This window comes from Phaethon aethereus, assembly GCF_964289735.1.
Source record: "Phaethon aethereus genome assembly, chromosome: 20".
NCBI classification, from domain to species: domain Eukaryota; kingdom Metazoa; phylum Chordata; class Aves; order Phaethontiformes; family Phaethontidae; genus Phaethon; species Phaethon aethereus.
In genome coordinates, this window is record NC_138596.1 from 10,096,640 (window position 1) to 10,124,021 (window position 27,382).

Genomic DNA, 27,382 nt, shown 5'->3' on the forward strand with positions numbered 1-27,382 from the left:
GGTAGCTTGCTTTTTTTTTTTTTTTTTGCAGTTGTAAATAAATTATTCCTCAGATGGGGGATTGAGCATCTCTTCTGCCATGCAAACATGGTGCTTATGTACAGTGCATACTGTGGCGTTAGCAGTGCAAATAAGCTTCGGTCTTATACTGCCCAGATAAGGCGCAATGCAAGTTAACAGCGTGTGGCAGCCCCACAGGCTCGGGGCTGCCATTCACACATGCTTCTGGCATGTAAAAAAACAAGAAGCATTTATAAAAAATATAAAGGAACTGGTTTTCTTCTGCTCCAGCTACCCATTTCATAATACAACTTTGGAGCTGGTGTGGCTCTTTAACATTGCTGTCAGAAGGATTTGATCCACCACCCCTCCAGCCCGTGGTGGCACTAATCCTTTCCCTCTCATTTAAAAGATAAAAGCTGCTGCCTCCCCCACCCACAAAGCCCCACGCATCACTGCAGTCCTGCAATACCTTTGTCCGACATCACTCCCCAAGGATCCCATCCTCCGAGCCGGTAACAAGGGGCTCACCCCATGGACATCTTCTGTTGTCGCTGGTGGGACAGTTTTCACATGGGAATTGCTCTCTGAAGGGGAATTCTTCAGCTTGGCTCTCGCCATCCTGCGAGCTTTGGCTGCCTCTGTGACTTCCTCCTCTTTCCCCCCTGAACTCTCTCATACATAGCAATCCTCACCGCATTCAGTTTAGAGCTATCGGCACGTACCATCTCCTTCCTTCTTCTCTCTCCCCAGTCACGGCTGCTCAGTGGAACAATCCTGCCCTGTACATTTATTTTGGTAGTGAGGGGAATCAAGGCAAACTCTCCGGCCTTGCTGCTGCAACGAATTTGGTGCAAAACGACCAAGAAAATATCCACAATGCAGAAATCTCTGAAATGGCTTTGTTTAGTAAATAATGTAATTGCCTTGGCTGCCTCCTTTAAAAAAAAATGATTGCATTGCTCTTATCACCACAAGCAGGGCAGGGGCTGAGGGATTATTTTTTCCCCATCCCTGTGTTTCAGTAGCAACGTGAGGGGGAGGAAACTATTTTATCTTATTCCTCTGTGTAAATACCAGTGTGTGGACTGCATGCCAGGGAATAGACTCAGCGTGCTTGGCTTGCAGACACAAAGCAGTAGAGCAAGGTCCCCTCCTAAATGCACCCGCTGTGAACTGAGCCGAGAGGAACTCGCTGCTGCTTCCCTCTGAGCTGCTGTCAGCCCCCGGGGCTCAACACTGCTCACCTGGCCAGGCTAAAACAGCGCCCAGAGAGGTGCACGCTACCTGTCCCAGAACAACCCAGCTTTCCCTCTGCAGGTGAGATGAAAAGCTGCTGCTCCTTAGACATGCTTGGCATCGATTTCTCAAGAAACAGAATTCGCTGTGGCCAGGGGAGTCCCAAGAAGGAGCTAAACCCGTGAGTCCTGCCGTGCGCAGGTGGGACTGGAACGGCGAGGTCGTGCATCCCGCCCTCTTCTTGGGGATGCCACCATCCATAGCTGCTCCTGCTCGATGGCAGTGCTCAACACGGAGCATCTTCAGGCAGAGGGCGAGGGAGCCGCAGCGCGCCGGGCCCGGGCTCAGCACCACGGACAGCGGCGGCCCGGCACCGCCCCACGGAGCGCCCCAATGCTGCCCGTCAGCACGGCCCCACGGCGTGCCAACATCACCCCACGGTATGCCAACGTCACCCCACGGTGTGCCAACGTCACCCCATGGTATGGCAACACCACCCCATGGCATGACATCACCACACTACGGCATGCCACACTGCGCAGCAACACTACCCAACAGCGCACCAGTGCTGCCCCTGTGGCGTGCCAATGCTGCCCCACTGCATACTTTAAATATAAAGACTAAATTCACTGACTGATCACCAGCAATAAATTGTGACATGAAAAGCCAATGCAAATGATTAAACTCCCTGACAGGATTTCTTTATAATGAACATTACGTACAAAGACTCGACGTATTGACACCTGCAAGGGTCTTCCCAAAGCCTGAGACAGAACAGCTGTGCAAGGGCTGTCTTTGAGGTAAGGGCAGAAGCTGCCCTGAAATGGGAAATCTGGGATCCAAAGTCCTTCATTCCAGAATGAAAAGCTGACATTTTCCTCTGGCACCAGCTGTGTGCCCTAACCACACTGCACACTTCCATACCCTCACGAGGCTATTGGAGCACCCGGCACCACTATCCTGTGCCAAACTCTGGGAAGAAAAGGCCAATCCTTTTCTTTCCCTCTCTTATCAGTGAACTGTCAGGCATGAGCTCTGCTCGCTGCTCTTCTCCCTAAGATTGGTACCTAAAGGCGACTTACGCCATGACATAAAGGCAGTCCCCGGCTGATCTGGGAAGAGAGACCAAGTCCCCCCTTCCTGTTAACCAAGTATTATTTCTTAATGGGATTTTGCTGTAAGACATACTTTATTTAAGCATTTTGAAACATGAAATGGATAAAAACCCACAGTCCATTTACTAATGTGCCATCTTTCAGCGTACATTTAATTTTTCCTTTTGCCTCAAAATGATTCATTAGCTCAGTGCGTTCATTTTCTAACAGTCATTGCTTTCTGCGTCATGGTTTGTCTCAGCCTCACCTTCAACTTATTGCTCCGTATCTGTTTACTTCAGGGTGTTGTTCTCAAGCCCCAGATAAACCCCTGCTGTTAGCCCTCTGGATTGGACTGTGCCCAGCTCAGGGCCTGGTGCGTGTTCCTGGACAACAGGAGTCACTGGGACTGGGGCAATCAGGTCTCTCTTTTAGGGAGCTACTTGCAAATTCTGCATTGTATTGTATTCCTAATTCCAGAAGAGCATTAATTTCAGGATTGAGGTTTAATGTGAAAAGTGGTTTATGCTTAAATTATAATCTCAGCACTAATGCCATCAAGCAGAAGAGGTATTAGGGAAAGACCCGGGGAATTTTAACAGAAAATGGAAACTCTCCTGTCATACTTTTGCTGTATAGAAGTTGACAAAAACCACATCAAAGAACCCCTTGTGAAACTCAGTTCCTGTCTGCGGGAGCCTCTACATGAAGATGCCTTTTCTCTTAAGCACTTAAACACAAACCAAGACACGAAAACCAGAAGAGAGGGGAGTGATCCAATGCAGGGTCATGAGAAACTGCAAACAGGGCTGCTGGTTTGAATAGCCATTTCCCTTCCAAGGGAGAAAAGAGGTCGTCTGACGCTGAGGACAACCTCTCCAAGGCTGGATAATCCCACGGAGTTCCTCAGACTGCTCAGATCTGCGTTGGGCTGCTGAAGCAATTCCTTTGCTGTAGTTCTATCAGAAAAATATTCCTCTGCCAGGCAATGCAATGTGTTCCGCTCTTCACCTAAAGACCTAGAGCCCTGACAGCGTCTCTCCTCCCAAACCACCTCCCAGATAGGCACCAAGTGCTGTCGTGTTAGTAAGAGCAGTTGAAGGAGGAGGAGTAAGGCAGGAACTCGGAGCAAAGGCAAACCGGAGCTGTCTGGGTCACCGAGCCACCAGTGATGCAGGAAAAGTGCCCTGGTCCTCTCGGCTGGGAAACAGGAAGCCAGGGCACTGATAAGAAACACGGAAAAACAAAAAGGCTGTTGTTGGAGTACGTCGCTGTCTGTCAAAGGGTGAAGGATCACACTGAATGGATAAAGCAGCTTTCCTGTAACTCAGCACGTGAAGGGCTGTTACTTAGGAAAAGACATTTCAGACTAATTGCAGGTCCCCTGTGCTGGTGATGCCCATTTATGGCTGCTATATGCTTACCCAGACCTCGAATAGCGCAACAGGCAAAATGCATGACTCAGTACGTCCTGAACGCTCATTCTTGCTGAGAAACTGCACGTTCCCAGAAAGAGCCACGGCTGTAAACGTAACCTGAAGTACAGCGTGGTGAGTCTGCTCTGCAGGGACACGCTGTCGTGTTTCCCCCATGGTACACGAGGGTAAGCTACACATCAAATGCCTCGTTTGTACACCACGTTCTCCAAAGGAATCCAGGAGTGAAAATCAACAAAACACAACCTCGGTAACATCGAAGTCCGAGTAAGAGTTCCTCTGGTCCAGCAATATTTGCCCACCTAACTGAATGCCAACCATCTGACTGTAAGCCAGGAAATCAATGTTTAATTTTACTTTGAGAGCCCATTACAAAGTGCTGATTCCTCATTTCAGCGTCTGCATTATGCAGAGACCACTGCTGTGCCAGAGGCTGGAGACATGGCTGGGAATTGCTGAGCAGCGGTTGCAGTGGTAATAATATTTCTGAAAATAAGATTTAGAAAGAAGCAGATTTTTCATTAGTCTTAATTGAATCCACAGCAACTGCATTGTTAAATATTATCCTTTTATCCAGGTAACTTTCAAGTTGTAACTTTGTCCCAAGTGCCAAAACTCCTTTTATGCACCTATTCAACTTATTATTAACAAATCATGACCTAGCCCACTACAACTAGTTGATGAAACACGAAGGCGCTGGGTTCTTTCAAATTCTTCTGGCAAGCAAGTCTTTTACGTTGAGATACAACCCAAAAGCGCCAGAGCGTTAGCCGGTTTAATACCTTTAAAAATCTTGAAAAGTCACCCTGAAAGGCATCCACTCTGTGAAGATACTGCCAACAACCACAAAAGGTAACTTGTGTAGGAGAGCACGTTTTGCTAGAAAACGTCTGCGCTCACGACCACGTCAGCATCTCATGAGAGACGTTATCAGCCACCACAGAGCTGCAGCTCCGCACGAGGGGCCGCAGCCATACAAATACAGCAATGCTTTGAGGGACCCTGAGCTGAAAAGTCATTAAGGCTCGTTATCATCTCTCTCGCAAATCCCTGGTTCTGTGGACCCACTGGTGAGCTGCTGTAGGGAAATCACCTTTCCACGCAGGCTGTCACCGGCTCCCGCAGAGTCCTGACCTCCCATTATTTAATAACTCCAAGGAAAAGCAAGGTCCCACGCAATTTTATTACCACCACAAACTCTTCCTATACTTCAAGACCCCAGCAAATGCAATAGCATGACATTAATGGCTTAGCAAACTTCAGAGCACTACTAATATTTTGACAAATGTTGCAAATCCCTCCGGCCCTGCCATTTGCTGAAGTGTCTTTGAAGAAGAGCACAGGCGCTGGTTTTGCCCTTTCGTCGCCGGGGAATGCCCTACATTGTCACCATGCATTTTGCAAAACAGCTTTTCAAAAGCTGCCAATGCGTCGAGGTTGCCAAGGCTCGCGCACAGCCCTGCAAAAACAACTCCAACCGGGCTCGCACCGAGCTGCAGCCAGCGGCACTGCTTAAGCACCAGCAGAAGCACCCTTCTCCAACAGAGCTGGCTCAAAATGTCAGCATTTTTTTGAGGAAATGTAAAGATCTCTTTGTCTGTTTACTAATTGTTCTCTTTTCCAATAGGAAGTTAAAATCACAGAAGACAGAGATCTCACTAGAAGATTTTTTTCCTCTGACATTTGTTTCAATTAAAATAACAAATTTGCCAAAAAGTAAAAAACGCAAGAACAAATAACATTGATGCTCCATCCTCTTTCTTTGAGTAGGACTCGGCCCTTCTATCATCGAGGGGTGCCAGCACTGCTCCTCCGCACAGGGATGTGGTGGGAGCCCACGGACACACTCAGAGACCCTCAGGAGTCCCTCGCCCCCTCCCCTGAACCATGCACAAGAGTGGCCCAAGTAACTCTTTTCCTAACAAGACGGGTCCTCCTGCCCATGTTTTTGACTATCAATCAGTAGGTGGAGTTGCAGTTAATGGGAGGGTTGAATCCAAAGAATTTCAGTTCCTTTTACAGTCAAAAATAGAATATCAATACATTGATTACTTCAGATTGCAGAGATATTAGAATATATGAGAGATGCTTGGGAACCCTCTCTGGACAGCAAGGATGTGTGTATTTATTAACAAAAGTGCTTATAAAATACTGTTTGTATTGATCCAGAGCCAATTTAAAAACCCTCTGTTTTCTTTCCATTAGCCTGGAGAGGAAGGTCCTCTCTGGCACATGGCCACCGGCATGGGAGCAGGATCTCAGCACCCAGCAGCTGCAGAGCGCCAGCAGATCCCCCCCCGGAGATGAGTCGTGCAATGAAAATCCGTCTTGAAGAGACACAGATGATCAAATCCTTCCTGAAGGGGCTGGGAAAAACCAGGAATGGATGGTGACTCCTACCCACCGTTCAGAGACGCACATCCAGGTGAGCGGGGGCTTCCTAGAGGCTGCTCCCCACAAGAGAGACGCGGATCTCCCCGAGCAGCCGGGGGCCCGACTGGCCAGACTCCACGCCAGGTTAGGGCCAGGCAAGTCCATAGCAGCACTTTGCAATTCAAAGTACTTGCAAATGTGTTGTGCATTTAAGCTCCTGTAGCGCTCTGCATCGGACAGATCACAGCTCCCTTCCCCTCTCCCGCGGCGCGGGCGAGCAGAGGCCCTCGGCAGCAGACTGCCAGCGATAATGGGAGGATTTCCCAGGACTTCAGTTTTCTTTGAGGTGAATCCATGTCTTGGCATTTCCACAAACAGAACCAGAAATGGGCTGTAAGCAGCAGGGCAGCAACACGAGCAAGCATCTCGGTGACCCTCCCACCTGCGTTGACAGTGCACAGAGGCATTATTATTCACCTTGTGCATTACCGTCACACCAAGAAGTCCCAGTCAAAACAAGCCTCTGTTTCCCTGGGCTCGGCACAAGAGCCCAGCCCTACTCCTCTGCAAGCCTGCAGCCTGAACAGGGCCAAGATGCAAGAGGGGGATGTAGAGCAGGACAGAGAAGGAGGAAAAAAAAAAAAAGCCCAACCTTCAGTGACTTTGCAGGAGCTTGTAAGAGGTTACGGCCTCTTTGAGCCCTCCAGCTAAGAAACTGGGAACAGCAATTATGTCGGTGTAACTCCTCCGTGCACTACGCAGAGTGCACCAAGACCGAGGGGACGTTCAGGAGCTGGGAGAGTCTTCCCAAGCCGTGGGGCTTGGCGTGGCTGGAGGGGCAAAGAGCAGCGGGAGCAATACACCCTGGGACTAGGCAACAGCAGCTCCCTGCAGCGCCGGCTCACCAAGACCGAGGGCACCTGCAAGTGAACACTGTCTTGCATTTATTTTCACTGGTTTCTGTTCCCTCTGCACGCTGCCTGGGCAGGGTTAATGCCTCTGCACCACAGGCACCGACGAGTTCCCCAAGAAGCCATCAGACGGATCTACACCACTGTGAGTTCTCCTTTGTATCTAGGACTCTTTCTCAACGCTTGTCTTTAAAAAGCAACACTATTCATACAAAAACTTGATTAATTCCACTTCTTGTAATTATTCTCACAAATTAAATCCAGCTATTTCCCCCCTGTGAACATGGGGGATAATGATCCTTACCCTTCTCAGTAAAGCATTTCAGTTCCAGGGGCGAGAAGCTCTGAACCAAGCACTAAGTGTTATTATTAAACTGTCATTAAAAGCATTTCAGGAAAAGTTCACAAACTGGAGGGATTTCTGTCACTGCCGCGGCTGCCTGGGACAGCAGTGGGGCTGAGCGGTTACTGCCAAAGCCACAACCGTACTGAAGACCTGTCTCCATTCAGGAGCCGCCGCTGGAGCACGTTTTCTGCAGTCAGTGCCCCACTGCAGCCACGACCGCCCTTGGAAGGGGGTGACCTGCGAGGACCTCCCTGCTGCACCTCCCTGTGGGGTCATCTCCCACCACGGTGGGCTTGGGGGGCAACTCCATCCCCCGGTGCACTTCTGGGGCGTGCTTGGCACCGAGGCAAACCAAAGAAACCCAACAGGAGAGGGCCTGGAGCAGGAGAACACCCACATTCACCAACACCATCACACAGCTGCGGAAATCTTTGGCCAACCGGTGCCGCACCAGACACCAGGCACTCGAAGGCGCCTGAAAGATTTGCATGACACAGGCAGAAATTAACTGGCTCCATTTTATTCCCCTATTTAGTCTTGGCAGCTGAATCAGGCAATGGCACCTGGCAGCAGCTCACTGCCTCACCCAGCATCTCTTCAGCAGAGTTTGGGAGACTTCTCTAACAAAACAGGGCATTGGAGTTTCAGGGAAGAAGGAACATTTTAGAAAGCACGAAGGAGAGCGTATTTAGCAGCAGCAAGAGAGCTGGAAACAGAAGGAAGCCTTTGAAGAGCTGGGCTGATGAAAAGAGATGGAAAAATTATGTAAAGTAAGAAAATACTTACAGAGCTTGCAGGCAGGCTGCAAGCCCAGACGGGGACGGTGTGTCTGAGACTAGAAGAGCCTTTGATTTCTCTCCTCCTCCCTGAGTTCTCTGCATTAACTGTTCAGATGTTACCAGTTTCAAAACATTAGCGTTTGGAAGAGAGGACCCAGGACTTCAGAAACCGCCCAGGAACACGCAGTCGTGCCCCGCGGCTTCCCTCCCGCCCGCCGCACCGAGCAGTGCCCACGCCAGCCCCAGCACCCCGCTGCTCTGACTGCCGGGGGGCTCGGCCGGTCCCCCCACAGCTACGCCCTGGCCCCCGCGGATGGGTGTTAAGGCATCTGCAAAGACATCCCCTCTTGGCTAGCCCAGAGAAGGGATGGCAGGTCTCCTTCGCCAAGCAACTCCCCAACTACCCGGAGAGTTGGAGAGAGCCATTATATAACTGCGACGCAAGAGCCTCGCGCGCTGAATCCCAGAACTGTCATCGCAGCCTTTGCAAACCCATTTTTACCTCCCTAAGTGTGGCTCGTCAGCGATGAACATGAAAGCTGCAAACCCAGTATGTTAACTTGGGGCTGCTTAGCAGGGAGAAGAAGAAACAGAGCAGACCCAAGCAGCTGCTGAAAAAATACCCCTACAGAGCCACGATAGCGCCGACGGGCTTCCTATTTCTGTGGTGCATTTTACATGCTTAGAAGCAGAGCAATGAGACCCTAAAGCTTTACAGTGACCCGCAATCTCTTCCCACTTCTTAACAAAGCTGATGACAGGTTAAAATGGCCGGAGGAAAAAGGGAAGGTATCTGTATACCTGTCACAGCTGCTCAAGCCAGCGAGGAAATGAAAAGCCCTCGGGTAAAATCTAAATATATATCTGCGAGGGAAGCATGAAAAGTCTCCAGGCAGAGCAAAGTAATCAGGCGCGGCCGAGTCACTTTTCCGGGTGAGTACATAACGGGGTCACTCTCCGCTTCCCAAGATTTAATAAGACCAGCGCTGGGGTCCCCCCGGCAGAGCTGGCAGCCTGCGCCGGCAGGGACGGGCAGCGCTTTCCAGAGCATGAGTCAGCCCTGGCTCGGCGCGGGGAGGCAGAGCGACGCGCTGAGCAGGAAGGCAGGCAGCGGCGCTCAGAGGAGGTGGCAGGGCAGGACCCAAAGCCAGCCAGGAGGAGCTGGGGGTTCTGGGCTCCCCCAGGCGCAGGGTCGGGGCTGGCAGAGCCGCGTGCCAGGGGTGAGCGGGCTGGGTGCCTCTAGCTCCGCTGCCAGTAGCTGCAATTTGTTGCCTCCCAGCTGTAACGATCTTTGCACTATAAATGTTTATTACTTTAAGCATTTGTGCAGTATTTCTCCCCCATGAATCAGAAAACCCCTTGTAAACATCTCTGGGTCCCACTCACGGTACCTGCAGGAGGAGCGGGGATGGAGAGGTCCCCGTGCCCAAGCCGTCGGTCAGGAGGAGGCAATAAACCCATGTTGTGCAGCTTAATTACCGTGGCAGTTCCCTAACTTCCCCCCAGCCTTTCCAAGGGATGGAGCCCCGCGGCTCCCCTCCAGGGCCAGGACCTTCCCCTCGCTGCCCTCCTTCTGCAGGTGGCTGAGCCAAGAGAGGAGAAAGGAGAGGGATGCTCTGAGCATCCTCAGCCACCGGCTAAGGGCAGGACGGCCATCAGCAGCGCGCCCACCCCCAGCTCCCGCGGCATGCTGTCCCATAACGCTCTGCTCTGGGGGACACCCTGCTGCCCGGACTCGCCCCAGCTTCTCCCAGGGGATGCGACAGGCAGCAAGAGCCGAAAAGGCGCCTCGTGCCTCCCCACGCAGCCTCTTGCCAGCCCTTCCGGCGCTTGCTGTTCCCAGCCCAGCAGCAAAGTGCCTCCAGGAGCCGGCGACGCTCCGGATGGAGACGCGCTCCGGCGTTCAGTGAGCCGGGAGGCACAGGCAGCTCGCTCGCCGCTGCAAAACACGTCTCTGAGCTCCCCAGCAGAGCTCGCCAGCAAGCAATTTCACAGAGACTTTCAAAATGCCAAAGGGATTCCTATTTTGCAGTTTTGAAGGACTCCAAACCTTCTTTGCATGACATTTTTGCAGCTACTTTGTTACTAAAATATCAAACTTCTAATGAAATTATCTGTTAAACTGCAAGGCAGTGTTTACTTATTAAATGGTTCTAAGAGTTTCTGCTTAAAATGTGGAGAATTTAGCATCTAAAAATCTTCTTAAAACTTTTTTTCTTGGATTTTTTTTGTTTTTTAAGAAGATGACATGTCAAAGGAGAAACTTGGCCTTTGTGGCTCTCCACCAGCTCTGCCAACTGCGTTTCACGGTAATAAAATTTTCTCCCCTCCCCAGGGGCGCTGGATCACGCTAGGTACCACTTGCCATACATTCCCCATTTCTGTCACCATTCATTTTGTAATACATTATGTAAGACAGAGAAAACGGCAAGTCCATACAAAGAGAAATTCACGATGTGCTGCAGAAATGAGGCATGAACTCCGTGGAGTCTGTGACAGCCTCGTCGTGGTGTGTGGGAAGGACTAGAACAAGGGGTTGTACCAGACCATCGATCTTCAAATACGTTTCTTATTTGAACTTCAATGCGAAAAATTTGCTTACCGATCAATAGCGTGCTGTAGCCGAAAGTTCCGCTGTGAGCCAGGAGTCCCGGCCAGCCAGGTGATGTGCAATGCCCAACTCAACGCTCCTGCTGCGCCCCGATGCCGTCGGGGATCTGACAAACAGGGTCTCTCTGTTTACACATTCAGCCAAAAGCAGGGCTCAGAACCAATACGTTAAAAGGGAAAGGAAGGGTTCTCGTGTGCTGCCCAGGCCATGCGAACCGCCACCACGAATGGGCGCCGTGTTCCTAAAAGCCTTAACGCAAGCAGTTACATGATGGCGACGGTCTTTTACAATGTTGGGTATCTACACACCTTGCATACTCTCCAAGAAAGGAGTACAACGTGCAGATGCCTGCGTTAAACACCGTGTCCCTGATGTGAGAGGCCCCAGGGGCCTCTTCCGCACAAAAAAACCCTGAAATTCTCCCCAGAGGTGAGCGCTGCTGTAGGTGCGCAAGGGCTGCGCTGCCTTCTGCTGAGCATGCCTGACCAAGAGCAAAAGGTTAACTAAAGCCACAGAAAAGGATTATTTATCAAGTTGTTATACAGGTTATTATACACCATTGGTCTTATCTGCTTATCAGCTGCTGTTTCAACTCCCATGACCAAATCATCTGTTGGGAAGGGAATATCTGCTCCAGGAGTCGCTCTGACAGCAGATGCTATTTCACGGATGCCGGGTCTTGACTGCCTCATACATTTGAAGTAAAAAGCATGCTTTAAAAAAATGTCTTGGCCTGTTCTCATCCCTCATATAAAGACACACAAAAAGAAAAAGGAATAGGCCCCAATTTTTTATTGTCTTTCCTTAAATACTGCACTGCAAACACCATCCTCTCCATTTATATTCATTCTGGCCAGGCAGAAGCTTTTAGGAAGAAAGATTGTTTAATAAACAGACATTTATAACAAGTGTCTGATTTTGCAGCCTCATCATCTGGAAAAGAGTCCATTAAAGCAAGTGCAAAACTCTTTGATCATTAAGGGTGTTTAATGGGATCAAGATTAAATGATATCATGATTGTGTTAGATCTGCACCAGCAGGTTCAGTGGTACTCCCTTCTCTCCTTAAGATCTGGTGGTGGGAAACCAGGCAGCTTAGAGGGGAAAAAGGCCTTTAAAAGTGTGATAATCGTTCCAACTCTCAAAAGTTGCTCAAGAAAAGTAGCCATCGGGCCCCAAAGCAGATCTCAGCACTCTCCTGCACTAATACACACCTGATCAGCAGCACCTGCTGATCGAGCCATCCTCCTGCGAAAGGGAACGAGGCATCACACTGGCATGGAAAAGCACCCACAATGCTGGAAAAGGGCATGGGACTCACCCAGACATGCATTTCATCTCAGTCTTACATAATTCCCTGCCACAGAGCTGAACGTCCCTCCTTGGCCTTCTCCCTCGCCCTGAAAGCCTGGTTCCCCTAACATGCTGAAGTGCCTCTGAAGTGGTGGAGACCCTCGGGAGCTCAGTAACACACATGACGAGAGCAAAACAATCCCTGGGGCTGCGAATGCCAACTTCGTTCACAGAATCACAGAATCACTAAGGTTGGAAAGGACCTTCAAGATCATCAAGTCCAACCATTAATCCAGCGCCACCGTGTTCCCTAAACCATGTCCTGAAGCGCCACATCCACACGTTTTTTGAACACTTCCAGAGGTGGTGACTCCACCACCTCCCTGGGCAGCCTGTTCCAATGCTTGACCACCCTCTTGGTGAAGAAATCTTTCCTAATATCCAATCTAAACCTCCCCTGGCGCAACTTGAGGCCATTTCCTCTCGTCCTGTCACTAGTTAGTTGGGAGAAGAGACCAATACTCAACATTCAGCAGGGCAAAGCCGTGCCCAGCATAGTGCCACCTGCTTCAGCACGCTTACGTGATGAACAAACTTTGCCCCTTACATCCAAAGCTGGATGCCTTCCTGGGACAAAACACATCACCAGCTTCTCTTGGAAAAGCCTGCACGTCACAGATGGAGCAGGAGGCACTCGCCCTCCTCTACACGCCAGCACAGGGCTTCCTTCAGCAGCATAGCCTTGCTATGCAAACGATGGCTTTGGATTTACTTAATTAACCTTTAGGGCTTAACTTGAACCTGCTGCAGAGCTCTGCCGGCCGGGACTCCTTCACAAAGCTGTACGAGGCATGTCCCTGGGCGCTGGAGAGCAGGCTTTGGGGTCTGATAGCTGGGCTTTGCTCTTTTTCATGGTTGGGGGGTTTTTTAACTCTCACCGTTGGGAAGGCATTCGCCCTTCGTACATGTGCAACGTGTTTTGCACATGTCTGTAAGCAGAAATATTTGTATTGATGAACCCTGGAAGGCTGCACATTTTTCAGCCACAGAGCACTGCATCCGGCATTAAAATGCATTTACAAGTTCTTAGCAAGAAAGAAATATCTCCCATTAGAGACCATAACAAGAGCTGACTAGAAATTGTTTTTCCTCTCAAATTTAGCACAATAGCTGCTGGCAATAAACCTCTCCATCAGCACTGGGCAGTTCTAAGTGCAGATACTGTGTGGGAAGCATTCAAACAAAGTGACAATATTAAGCTTAAAAAGCACTTTGGAGAAAGATGAAAAGGAACAATTGTTGAATGTCAGCTCTGGAAGAGGGCGAGGAGGTGTAATGGCTCTTCATGTCACCATCTCTTCACGATGCAACACTTTCAGTGACCTGACAGATGACTACCTCCTGCGGCAGAGCCTTCAGCTCATGGCAGTCCCTGTACAACAGCTCTGAGATGGCAACTTGAGAGAGCTCCACTCTGGAATGAGACTCCAAAGCCTTCCTCCACACGGGGAAGCCTCATGGCCGATTTACCGAGCTGGAACTGACGCCATGAGTAAAGGTCCTGAGGAACTTCAGACAAGCGGGGATGAAAGGGTGCATAGAGAAGATGAACGTCCCCTTTCTCGCTTGCATGCCGGCACGTGGGCGAGCGCTCTCATGTGTGTACGTGTGTGTGAGTGCCTCAGGAAGGGTATGTCCCTGTGCCAGAGAGGTGGAGCTGCTCCAGGTGACTAGAAAGACCCATCTCAAGTCATCCAAAGTGGAACCTGAAGTGTCAGAGAAGGCCTTCACTCTCAGCAGCGTGGGTGTATTTGCATCAAACTGTAATGAAGCAAATCCATCTTCAAAATCCAAGCTCAGGAACAGCGACTAAAGAGCTTCCTCGAATAAATGTCTTTCCAGAGACCAGCTGTAACTTCTTGCTGAGAAATATGGGCACCACCTAATACCCATTTCTCTGTCCTTGAACAAACAGTGTGACTGTGCATTATAAATACCAAACTAAATTAGCACACTAGTGTCTATGCCAATTATTTCAATTAAGCTCTCTTCTAATAACCAATTACTACCCATTTTAGCAAATGAGAAATTTTTCAAACAATGCTCCCGTTACTGAGCTACTAGCCCAGATGTAATTATGCTCTTTCAACACTGACACATGGACACCGGGCAAATGAGTTTCTTTCGGTCTCTGCAGCTCTCCCCGCTCCCAGTCATGCAACCACATCCATAGCTGGTCTGAAAGGAAAAGTTTAGACAGTGTTTAAGCTTTGGAAAACTGTATTTAGCATCTGTCTGCTGGAAACCTTTCTGCTTAAGCTTTTTTGCCCACATACAAAATGGCACGCTGCATGCAGCAAGAAGGCCACTTGCAAATTAAATAGCTCAAGGGACTGATTAAGGCATTCAGAAATAATGCAGTGTGGCTTGGCCAGACGCTTCTGTCCTAACGGTAACAGTTACAAGACCAACTCAGCTGAACCAGCAGAAAACCGAGACAATCTCTAAACTGAGAGCGTTCGCTTCCTCGCTGCCTGCAGCGGGGCACACGCTGCCCCATCTCCCCCGAAAAACAGAGATACGACGTCAGGATCCGCGATAAACGGCGGCGCTGGCTGGGCCCCAGCTACCCACGCGCTGCGAAAAACGGAGTCAGGCGGGTCGCGAGGCCAAGCTCGCTCGTCGGACAGAGGCGTCTGCGTCTCGCCAGAGCTGCTCCTCCGGCATCGCCCCTGCCTGGTCCCCGCTCAGCGCAGAGGGGAAGGAGGCGAGACCCTCCCACCGCCCCGCAGAGCGAGGCCGGGGGCTGCCGAGCGGAGGCTGCTCCTTGCTGAAACCCGCGGCAGGATTCCCGCTGCTCCCGGGAGTTCTCGCTCCATGAGCCTCAGGGGTGGAAAAACACCCGCTTTTGGCAAAGGCCTGCCTTGCTCGTAAACATTCAGCTGGTGGATTTTTTGCCGCTTTCTGACGGGATAACACGTCTCTCAGCGATGTCACTGCTGCCCACCGGATGGCAAGGGCTCAAGCTGACATTCGCTAAACATCTTCACCACCTGCTCCGCAGAAACGCTCCTCTCTCCCGGACAGAGGAGACGTTTTTCTTGACAGCTCCTGCCGCGGGGGAGCCAGCAGGCGCTCTGCCCCCGAGCCACGGCGCGTCGTGCTCTAACTACTGCTTGGCACCCCAGCCATGGGGGCTGCGTTCGCAGGGGCGCGGACCCGTGGCCAAGGCTCACAGAGGGCTGGCCGGGCCAAAGCAGCAGCACAGCATTTTGGAAGTCCAATTCCCAAATAAATCTGCTTGTATCGATCTGAAGTCAGAAACCGATTGCAGCAAAGCTCAACCAAAGCAATGGCTAATAGTCACCACCGGCGTACCAGGAACGGGTAAGAGACATGCGGAAAGGCTCGATGACTACGCACAGCCCAAAAAGTAATTGCTCCCTGCCTAAAGGTAGCTGCTAAATTTGCAGAGGAACACTCCTGCTCCTGCGGGAGCCTGCGTGGGCTGCAGGAAGCGTGGCAGAGTCACTAATCCAAACACAGCCGCTGTAGTACCGGCACTCGCTCCCCAGCCTCCCCGCCGCACTCGCCCACGGTCCCTTCCCGAAGACGCCGCAGAGCTGCTGCCGCGCCGACCTGCAGCGCCTGCGGATGGCGGCTACACGGGCCCGTCGGCTGGAGAACGGGTCTGAGCGGCGCAGAGCCCGAACAGGCTGCGAGAGGCCCCGCGGGAGCCGCAGCCTGCAGAGCGGGGAGCACGGGTGCCCCGCACGTGGCAGAAATCACCGCCCAAACTTAACAAAATCCGGCAGATCTCAATCACAGATCAATCACAGCAGATGTGGTGGGTTTCATCCGACCTTAAAATGAAACTTTTCTTAAAACCCTGCTGTTGTACCAGATAGCAGAGGCCAACAAACACACAGTATCCATGTCTGTTCCCAGCGTTGCCGGAGAGCAACGAGCTCCGTCCTGGCGCGAGGAACTTGTCCCAGCCCTCTGCAACCCAGGAGCAGGAAATACCCAGCGTGCGAAGAAGGGCAAGCAGCGCATGAGGAAGGGGAGAAACAACCTGCAGATCCACATTTAACTCCAGCAGTTTCAGCCCTGCAGACAGGGGCATGACAGCACCTCCCGCAGGACCCTCACAGGTCCCCAGGCAGGATGAGGCCAAGTGGAGGATCCCAGCCTCCCACCCCGGCTGAGCTGCTCTTGCACTGCTGCCCGGACAGGAGAGACAGACATACCCCCTCCTGCGCCCCACAGACAGCGTGTCCAGCATCTCACATGCAAACGCACCTCACCAGTCAGCTTTATGCAAAGCTACAACCAAAAGCTAGAAGACGGGAGACAGCGAAGAGTCCTGGAGAGAATAATGAAATCACTATTTTGTCGCGGGTTTGGGGAGTTCTGGTGGAAAGGAGTCATGTTTGTGCTGTCCTCCAGAGGGCTCTGGATTATGAAAGAGCGGCAGCAAAAATCATCTGTGACAAAGAAACTGTTGACAACAGCAGACCTGAAATCCGGCTCAGTAAACCGACCGCAGCGTGGCACGGAGCGAGGGTCAGACGCTGGGCAGCCCCACGCGGGTCAGGGGAGCGATGCCACGCGGGTGAGAACGCAGCTCGTGTCTGCGGTGGACACCCCCAGGCAACAGGAGGAGGTTTGCATTGGCCACAGCGAACACCCACACTCTTCTCCTCGCACCACCCACCACCCCGACGTCGGGGGACACAATCCCCCCCCGGGCGGTGGAAGGCTGCTCTGCTGCCCCAGGGAAGGGGCGAGGGCTCAGTGCTGCTCCTCACCGCAGCGGGGAGCGGCTCCAACGCCAGGGACCCGGGCGAGCGTTGGTTCCAGCCCGCTGGAGCGCGCCCAGGCGCACAGCGGCACAGCAGCGCGCCACCGCAAGGCAGCCAGCACCTCACTGGTGCCCGACGTTGCAGCCGTTGCACACTGAGCCAAAGCAGGTTATTTCTGAACCAGCTTGTCCAGGCACAAGACCAACCCTCACGCTGTTTTTTAGCTCACGTCAGGCAAGACTTTAATACATCAGAACAGTAACCCTACAAAGGGAAGAGGTGAAGGAACCTCTCGGCTTCACCGAGGTGACACCTCGCTGCGCATGTCTCCCCTCACCACTTCAGTCTTTCTCCTTGAAACAAATCACTTATTTCACCCATTTAATTCACCGCCGTTTCACTCTTTGCGTCACCCAGCTGACCCCACGAGCTACCCACCCCAGCTAACGGGTGCGCTCAGCGTATGTTGTTAGCCTCAGCCTCCAGCACAATTCCTCATTCCTTCCTTCCTTCCCTCCCTCCAGCTGCGCCCACGTCCTGGCTGGCTCTGAACTCTCAAAGGCTGCGGCCGTGGCTACTTATACATCGTGCTACGCGTATATGCACACCCACACAACTGCTGCAGGAAAGCAGTCAGGGAACAACAACGATGGCATCAGATTGGAGAGAGCGTGAGCAAGATGCACCCTCTCTGTTGCAGGAGGGATACTATTCAATGGGGAAAAAATCATAGAAAAAACACAGGGGAAAACACACCTGTGTACAGGTACCTTCGGACGCAGCAAATACCATCTGACTGCAGAAACTTTCGTTCCCGGAATAGAGGGCTTGCACCCAGCACGCTGGAACTGACCATGAAGCGATTGCTTTGGAGTTGGCACGATCCTGACGCGTCGCTTTACAGATTCCATTCATAAAACACTGCTTCTACGTCCTGCTTGACTGTCAGCAAACAGCACGGCCCCAGGCCAGCTCTTGAAGAAAGATGATCAGAAGAGAACCAGGTGGTCTCTCTTTAGGAAGAAGACGTAAGACCATGCACTTGAGGCCCTGGTGCGAGCCCAAAGCTGTGGATGGTCCTTGCAGAGCACACCTGCCCCCTGCACCGAAAGTCTGATGTAGCTTAGAACAGAAAATAACCCTTTAAAACGCTCGCCAGCTAACCTACCTGTTGCAAAGCATTGCTTCACCCCCTACTACAGGCTTCTTGCTTGAAGGGACAAGTTTTCTGATCTTGAGAGATTTGGAAAACACGCCTTTTGTTTTTTCCTTTAATCTGCTAATAACACACTAACATCCACAACCTGCCTGTCCCACCAAGACTTAAGCCCTGGGTTCCAACTCTATCACCATGAACTCCTTCATTATCAATTATTTATTGTCTAGAATAATCGAAGGGGCAATGCTGAAGCCTACCCAGGGGACTCGCAACCCTGGAAACCTCCTCCCAGCCCCCTGGCTACGCAGGGGAGATTTTGAGACACCCACAATAAGGTTGCTGGGAGAGGAGAGGAGAGCAGAGACTGCTGTTGCCCACAGACCTTCACCCCCAGGGACCTGGGTTCTCCAGCATGTTGGACTTTGATCGTCTCCTTGCAGTAAAACAGCCAGCCGTGAATTTGCTATAATGGCAACTAAATGCCCCCGAAAGAAAGGAAATAAGGTCACGACGGCAGATGAAATTCAACAGTATCGTTTTATAGCAAGTGTCATGTAGCAATGTAATCTAAACTCTGAACTCTCTGAAAGATAAGAAAGAACAGAAGATAAAATTAATTTTGTTGCAGCAATGCAGCAAATGAATAGATTGATAATAGAAGAAATCTCCAGATTCGGGGACTTGGAGGCCGATGCCCAGCAGCCTGCACTGCCAACCCTTCGCGGGCAAACTGCAGCCAGCGCAGTTCTGTAGGTAGCTGGCAAGACATTTGCACAGTGCCCGTACGACCCATTAACTGAGCTGTCAGTCAGGAGGAATATGAGGTATTTTCTTTGCAAATTAATACCTACATCTCTGCTACGGATCCAAGCAAGTGCCAATGGAGCAGAGGCAAATGCCGCACGGCAAGGAAATCTGCACTAGCTGCAGGGCTTCAGCAGGCAATGTGTTCACATCTCTCTCATAAGCAGAGCTGAAAATAGTAGACAATAAAGAATTAATCCTCTCTATTGGTGGAACTTCTCAGAAACAGAGATGTTCTGATTCAAATTTCAGGCCTTTTATTCCTCTCTAAACCCCTGTGCCGCATAGTCTACCACAAAATGAAGTCTCTGAGGTGCTATGCCTTAACAAGAGAATGTATGGGGGGATTTAGTAACCGATTCATTTAGGCTGTTTGTGATCTATCTTACCATGACCACACAGGGGTCTATGCGAGCAGCTCACGCCCAAGCAGAGCCAGCATTAGGATGGGGCTGGCTGCAGAAGGCAGCGATGGTGCGGCAGGAGTCAAGCCCCCGTCTCCCCTGAGGCAGCAAGCGGGGGATGCTTGAGCTCTGACGCTCCCTACACCCAGTCCGTCACCGAACAGGTTGTGCAGAGGAAAAAGAATGAGCATCACTTTCAGAACGGCAATAAATTATTTCCTTTGGGAACAAAGATGCAATTGCCATGAGATAAAGCAGTGGGAAAATACAGCAGAAAAATCTAATGCATCCTCTGCAGTTACAGCTACAGCTGCCAAGTTGTTTCTCATACTGTCACTACAGCAGCGGTGACAGCTTCGGTCTCAGCCTGACCTCCCACCCGCACCCAAGCCAACGGCAACACTCCTATTGATTCCTGCAGACCCAGGGTTTTGCTGCCATAACAAATATCATCGTTTCTTCACCAGATCTGTGGGCACAGACTCACGTTCATGATCCTTCCCTGGTGCAAAAGGAACCCACGTCCCTTGCAGATCTGTGCCAAGATCTTACATGTAACCAAGCTTCTTCCACTGGCTCACATGTGATTTCTGTTCTCTGCTCTTTACCAGCAAGTTTAAGCAGCTGTCCATCTGAGCACAGGAGCTCCAAGAAGCCCCAGGCAGAAAGGTGCACCAGGCCCATGCACTGCTGGAGCAACCGGCAATGTCCCCACCGGGCTTCAGTCCCACGCCAAGAACATGTGGAAGGAGATTTGCCCGAGTCAACCATGGTAGGACCCAAGACTCCGACATTTTTCATGCCACACTGCACTCCGTTTCTTCAGTTTCACTGCAGGAAACTTTTCAGTTAGGACTTTCTGCCTGTCCTGTACAACTGGTCAAGGGGCGTAAAAATGTTCATTTTGCCAACGTGTTTAATTTTCCTTCAGTAAGGCCAATGCCAGCCACCCAGGCGCTCCCCTGACGGCGTGCCCACCTCGCAGGGCGCCTGGAGACCGAGCGCTCACTGCTGGGCTGCGAGGGCTGTCGTTCCTCCCCACGGCTCTGCCCTTCCCCTTTGCTCCTGCACACAACATGAGCCAAAAAACCAGATCCTCAATTGGTGTAAGTCTCTGCTGGGACTACACCCACCGCTTGCAGCAGGGATGTGGCCCTCTGCCACTCATGCTCATGCTTTCCCCCTCCCTGGGACAGGTCCTCTCAGGTAGCTTGAAATACTACGTTTTCCCTTTCAAGCTCATCCTCCCAATAAACTGCATAGAAACCAAAGTGAAAGTAAATAAACCCAAAAAATACACCAGGGACAGATGGAAATTTGAGCCCATAGTGTTAAATTGCACTAAATAACTGAAAATCAATGTTGTTCTTCCTTTTCATCAGGGCACAGCTGCGTGTACTGCAGCACTCCAGGGACACCTCCAGTCGTTCCACCAGACTGCTACGTGCACTTACTTTTATTACTAGCAAGGGTCCGTTACTGACAGTAAAAGCAATATCCCTGAAAAGAGTAACGACATTTTTTTAAATAAAATAATAGCTATAATTATGAGAGAAGTGCATTTCTTCTCTTACTCTATCACTTTCATAACTTTCCTAATATTCCTGCTGATGTCCAGGTGTTGCTGCCTTAAGATGAATACTCAAAGGCACACTGATAGCTACAAGGAAATATCCTTGGATTTTGGAGTTTAAAAAACTCCAAACGGCTCTTCAATTAAGACACCACATTAGTAATCATCACTGCAGCCTTTCAGAACAACTGAAAAAGCAAACCACAATTAAGAATGCTATCTATCATTAAAAGAAAAAATCTACAGACACGAGAAAACCCAAATCCTTTTTATAAAGCTGCCCCAGGCTTCCAACACACTCTTCACCCCGGTGTATCCCATCTGGAGCTGGGCTGAGGAATCCAGTGGCAATATATGTTAATTTTGCCTCTGTTAAGGGAGAGGACCTGCTGCAGCCACCCTTGCTGAAGAAGACGCGGCCACCCAGGGCTGCGGAGCACAGGCTTCTTGGTTACTCTTTCATGTAAGGTGGCGAATGGGACTGGCAGCGGATTTAAGTACGCCAACACCCTGCCCCAGGTGCTTTTTCCCTACACTGCTACAAGCTCTGCTAGTCTAGACCTGGAAGCCTAGTCTAGTGCTTCAGAAGAGCCATGCCGGGTGACTGGTGGCCTGGGACGCCCCTGCCCACCCAGAGCACAGGAATAAGCCCTGTTGGAGGAGTGCAGCATGTCCAGTCTGGCCCCCGTAAGCTCCGGTGCTCCTGGCCCGCAGCTTCTCCAACAGCTTAGATGGCACCTGGGGACTGAATTCAGTCTTGTCCACAGCCTTGGCTGACACAGGCAACTGTGGGCACCTGCTTTGGAAAAAGCTAACCAGTATGTGTCACCCACCCGGCTCGCTGCGCTGCCTGGCGCAGGAGCTGGAGCCCACACAGAGCAGCAATCGCTCCAGCCGGGAGCAGGGTTACTGCCGCAGGCTGGCTGAGTGTCCAGGAGCAGACACTGCTTGTGTGCTGTCAGACAGAAACTTTCTGACAAAGCGTTGACTCAGGAAAACAGCCTAATCCAATTAATAAATGTTTTGATTTTGCTTTGCCAGGTGGCAAAAGCAGAGGAGAAGCAATTCAATTCAAGTGGTCACACAGGCACTCCGAAGTTTCTGCTTTGGATCCCACTGATTTCACCAGTGTTATTAATTACTTGGTTTGGAGCTGGGCTCAGGCATCGCAACTGAGACAGAGTCACTCCTTGAAAGATTGTGCACACCAGGCTGGTGGGAGACTGGTCTTAATCCTCTTATTGAGGCAATGGGTATTAGACAATAAATACCTTTATCCTGCCTTCACAAGCAAGGGAGATGAAGGGCCTTCATGAGAAGAATTTTGTGGCACACAGGCATCAGAGCTGGATCTCCTAAATCCAGGTACAAATTTTCACAAGCACAGATGGTGCCACCTGAACGGACAATGCTGTCCAGAGCCTAAAATATTGGCCATTACCTCACCATCACAGAAATAAATGTCTCTAATTTCTGGATTCAAACTGGAATTTTCAAATTAGCATCTGCATTTTCCAAATAAAATTAGAAAAATTGTCCATTAAAACAAATGGCAATGAAGTGGGGATTTCAGCTGCAGACGTATTCAAGGAACCTGACAGAGGGACACAAGACTGCTCAGATCCATTAATGTAATAATGCATTTGATGAGGAAGTCATTTGGGGCATGTTAGCATGAAAACTGCAAGGATAAGATCCTACAAGCCTGATACTTAAGCACTCTGGTTTGCTTGTGCCAAGTATAATCCAACCTATGATTTAGAGCCACCACTTAGTGACAAATTCAAGACACGAAAACCAGATGTCAGTTAACAGACAATGAAGTTTTCAAAATCTATCTAACCTGGAAGTAGAAACTTAAAAGAATTCGCACCAGTTGTCAAAAGTCTCTCTCTTCTTGGTTATGCAACATCTGAAAAGTCTTTGATTTGAAACAGGAGATGTTAAAATTTTTATAGTGATGTTGCTGACTTTTTCTGCACAAGCCACTTTTCCAAACATCCTCACCCATCAAAATGATTCTTTGCTGATAATTAGCCTCAGAAAATGCACTTAATCAAAGTGACATCATTACTTCTTGCTACTGTAAATAGGACTGTGGCTTCTGACAACGATTTTCTGGAAAGTATTCAGACTATTTAAATTAGGCAACAAATAAGCTCCTAATGGCACTTCTCTGAGATAAAATTTAATTTTATTTACGGGCTTTTTTTATACATGCCCCAACCCACTTGTCAGCACTGTCCAAGAAAAGAGAGTGTGGGAGATCAAAAACTGCCGTAGTCAGGACAGCAAAGATCAAAGGGATGCCACAGCTTGTGGTATAAAACAATATTTATCAATTCAGCAGACATGCTTTCTCAGCTGCCTTTAATCAGCAAATACCAGTATCACTATAGAACAGAAGCCTCCCTTACAGAGCCCAGACTTGCAGCACCGATGGGATGCTGCATTCAGCTCCTCCCTTCCGCCGGCAGCCCTTAGCCTTGCTCCCACACACAGGTACCACTGCACAGAGGATTCCCACGGCCGGAGGAGCCATGGGCCAAGCATGTGAAAGGGCAGCCAGGCACAAGCAGTGTCCATGCCCCCCGTTCTTCACCTGCTTTTTGTTACACGCTCAACATCTTAAACTCTGCCTTTACTGTTATATTCCAGTGGCTCTGAATACTTTCACGACAACAAAACATCAGGGAGATAAGAAATGCAATGCTTCCATAAGACAGCAGAACAAATCTCTTTTTCTCCCACTATTGACATCGACAGAACCTTCCAAAAGGAGGGGAAGAAATTTCCAAACCAGACAGGACTTATGCCAGACAACTGAGGGAACGGCAAGGTTCTCAAAGAGAAGCTTCTCTCCCCAAAGCAGAAATTACCTCCCAGTCCCTACCAACCAGATTTATGCCCCAAGACAGGAGTTTGTATCGTCTGGAAATTTAGAGCTGAATGACAGTTAATCCTGTTTCTATAACCTATAGACCTGTCCTGCAAAAATGTCAAGCATGGTATTTAAATACAGGTAAGTCCAAAGCCCTCCAGGTGCCTCGTGGTAGTGAGTTCCAAAGACAAAGACGACGATGCTGGAAGGAGCACTTCCATTTGACAACCCTAGGTTTGCTTGTCGTTAGGCTTTTCTCTTGCTGTTGCACAAATCCACTTACCTCCCCCATTCCTCTTCTAGTCGGTCTTTTCCTCTTTGCTTCCTGGCTGATTTATTGCCATCCTCCACACAACATTCGAAGTATTATTTTAATTCTCATGTCAATCAGTCTACCTCCCAAAGGGTAAGCCCTACTTAGTTAGACTGACTGTCTTCACCTTTCACATTCTAAAAAGAAAAGTAAATTAGGAGCAGCCCATTTTACCTATTCCACCTCATACTCACTGACCAGTTCTTTAAGTTCCGTGGGTTATGTGGACATGCTCTCTCGTTCTCCTATATCACAGCTCTCTAATTATCTACTTGTTCCAGCAAGCTCTTGTCTCCTCAAGGTCCAGCATTACCTCATTCTCTTACCTCAGTCCAGTGTTGGTGTCTCCTCAGCATCCTCTGTGAGGAGGATGGATTAATACATCTCTAACAGAAGTGGTTCTAATTCCCCGGAAGCAGCGAAACCTGGATTCCCCTACGGGCTCTCATCCTTTTAGTCTTCTGCTGACCCCAGAAACCTCCTCACTTTCATCAGCACACTATCATTCTAGGGGAGTTTTTCAAAAGTAGATATTTGAGATGCTAATGTTTTTAGCATTGCTTTTATCAATAAATGAGATATTTAGTGCTGTGCTATGGCTGTTTTCCTTCAGTGTTACATCTGCAAGTCCAACAAGCTCTATTTTACCATTCAGTTCCCATACTGTTTACGTGGGGGAATTTTCCTCAGCACATCCCTGTCAGTGCTGTAACAAAGCACTTCAAAGCACATGTCTGAGCTGCTTAGTGTTTATAAGCACGGCAAAGGCAAAAAGGCTTTCTGCTTTTCTTTTGCTAGCCTGAATCAGGTCCTTATTCCGTTGGTTTGGAACAGACTACTAGTCATAATTACTCCAGCAAGCTCACTTCGTCTGTAACGTCCCAGTATCATTAACGACTTGGACAGAAACTGAGGCCTAACAGCAACATTTCCAAAAGCCTGCTGCAGTGGCTGACCTCAACTCCCAGTGAAGTCAAGAGGACTACATGTGAAGAGCAAATATGTGCTCATAGATTTGCATTCCCAAACACACTTTGAAGTTTTCAATATTTTCTAGAAGAAGGAGCATGTCAAACAACTAAAGATAACAGCACATAAAGCCAGTGAAACAATGATCTTTTGAGAAACAAGGCTAATGAATTTAACAAAATAATCCAGAGTAGCTCCACACTAAAATTAAAGAGAGATTCTGAATCAGAAACACTCAAACCTAGATGAAAATGAAGGCTAAGGGGTATACTAGTGAAACACAGAATAAACACACTATGCAATTGCCATCTTCTGTATTCCAGATCCATTCAAATACTTAAATATGAAAATTATTAAAACTCTAAACTTCAAACTTATCCAAATGAGCCATATCATAACCATTCTGAAATCCAGACATTTTCTGCAGCAGGAATTTCCTATCAACCTCTCACTTTATGCCATAAAACTATATGAATGTTTAAGTGCCTGTTAAGGAAATCTGGGTTTTAAAATACTGAGGATCACAGACTCATTTTCGAGACAGATCAATTCCTACACAGCTATAAAAGTTAGGAACACTTATTTAGAACATTTGTAAATCCCACATTCTCAAAGTCAAATTCACTTCTTTTTTGCATGACTTGTACACGTAAAAAAGTTAAATTACCTTTTAAGAGAGATGCACAAAAGCTTTGATGCAGGTGTACCAAATACACAGCAGCTAGCCAAAGGCTAACTCATCAGCAATTGAAGGGTTTTTTTCAACAAGAGTTACATCTCTCTCTGTTTACATCATGCAATTAATTGCTGGGGAAAGATGACAATCTTACTGACTCCCCATTAGCACTTAGTTCCTTGATTTTTATGATACAAACAGAGTTGAAGGGAGGGTTCGTTTTGTTCCTCTTCATTTAAGTGCTCTGCTCACGGAATTCATTTGCTACTCATGGCATTCCTGCTTTTGCTTTAGCTCACTCAGCCTGGTAATAAACCCCTGCCAGCCAGCCAGGAATAGCAGGCTTGGCGCTCAACCCATAAAGGCCATTCCTCTAGACAGCCCAAGAAAAGGAGAGTTGTGCCACTTCCACAGAAGCTCTTCAGAGTTACTCTGCTCCCATCAGCACCCCCTGCTGCAAAGACAGTCTCTGAGAACAGCCTGGGTGAGCCTTACCACCCAAATAAATGGATGCACTCAGTCCAAACTCTGTGTATGGCTTAACAGGGAGTTCCACCAGTCCCTCACCTCACCAGTTGTATTCCATGCATCTCCCAGACAGTGGTCCCTTTTCCTCCTTGCCAAGCCCTGATGGGACTCTCAGACACAGCAAGCTGCCAGCATACCCACACATCTCAATGTCTGCTGGCCCAGTACACCCGCAACTCCCAATGCCCAGCAGCTCTGGTATGTCCACCAGCCCCGAACACCCGCTCGTTCCCAGTGCCTAGTATCCGAGCATACCCACACACAGCCCCGTGGCCGCCACCCCCAGCACACCCACACGCATCCCAGTGCCCCCTCGCCCGGGCGTGACCACTAGCTCCTGCGAACACACCCCAGCGCACTCCCGCATCCCCGTGCCCATCCCCGCCCGCGCAGGCCGCCGCGACGGCAACCGGCCGTCAGCACCGCGGAGAGCTCCGCGCCCCGCGCGATCAGCACCGCGGAGAGCTCTGCGGGCCCCCCGTCCCCGTCCCCGTCCCCGTGCGTGGGTGTCCCACCCGCGGCGGGGAGGGCGTGTGTCCCAAGCCTGTGTCCCCAAGCCCAGGTACGTGCCCCACCCCTGGGGCGTGTGTGTCCCCAGGTGTGTGTCCCCCTCCCTACCCCGCTCCCGGGGGGGTGTCCCCGTGCCCCCCGCCCGCTGCCCCCCCAGTACGGCCCCGAACCTGTCGTCGCTCTGGAAGGACTGGTCCCCCAGCAGCAGATCGCGGAAGCGGTACCGAGGCGGCAGGGGCAGCACCTCGGACTCCAGCTCCGTCATCTTCAGGGCGGCGATGTCCAGGATGACCCCGCTCTTGCGGCTCCCGCCGCCGTCCCCGCCGCCGCAGCCGCCAGGCGATGAGAGCCTGCGGGAGAGAAGGGGGCAGCGGCAATGAGGGGGGCGTCCTGCCTTGCCTTGCCTTGCCCTGCCCGCCCCCGCCGCCCGCCCCCGCCCCGGCACCTCCTCCGGGGCCGGCCCCGCGCAACCCGCACCCCGGCACGCACCGCCCGGCGCTGCCCCGCACCGCGGCCCCCTGCGCCGGGAGGGGCTGGCAGCCCACCGGCTGCAATGACATTGCGGGGCAGGCGGCCGTGCCCCCCCCGCAGAGAGCTTCCCCCGGGGGCATGGGCGGCGCGGGGCCGGCGGGGCGCGCACGGCGCGCAGCCCGCTCCTGCGGAGCGCCCCGCAGCCCGC

General features: G+C 50.5%; 1 protein-coding gene across 2 annotated transcripts in view; it reads right to left on the minus strand.

Moving 5' to 3' along the window:
• The window catches only part of KCNT1 (potassium sodium-activated channel subfamily T member 1), a gene marked incomplete at its 5' end in the record, with an annotated part of 71,031 nt that extends 44,063 nt beyond the window's left edge, over positions 1-26,968 (minus strand). For both annotated transcript variants that reach the window (XM_082008985.1, XM_082008984.1), the window contains one exon: positions 26,874-26,968. In XM_082008985.1, coding sequence (XP_081865111.1) covers positions 26,874-26,968 — 95 coding nt within the window. The remainder of the gene's footprint in view (positions 1-26,873) is intronic.
• Positions 26,969-27,382: the final 414 nt, after the last annotated feature.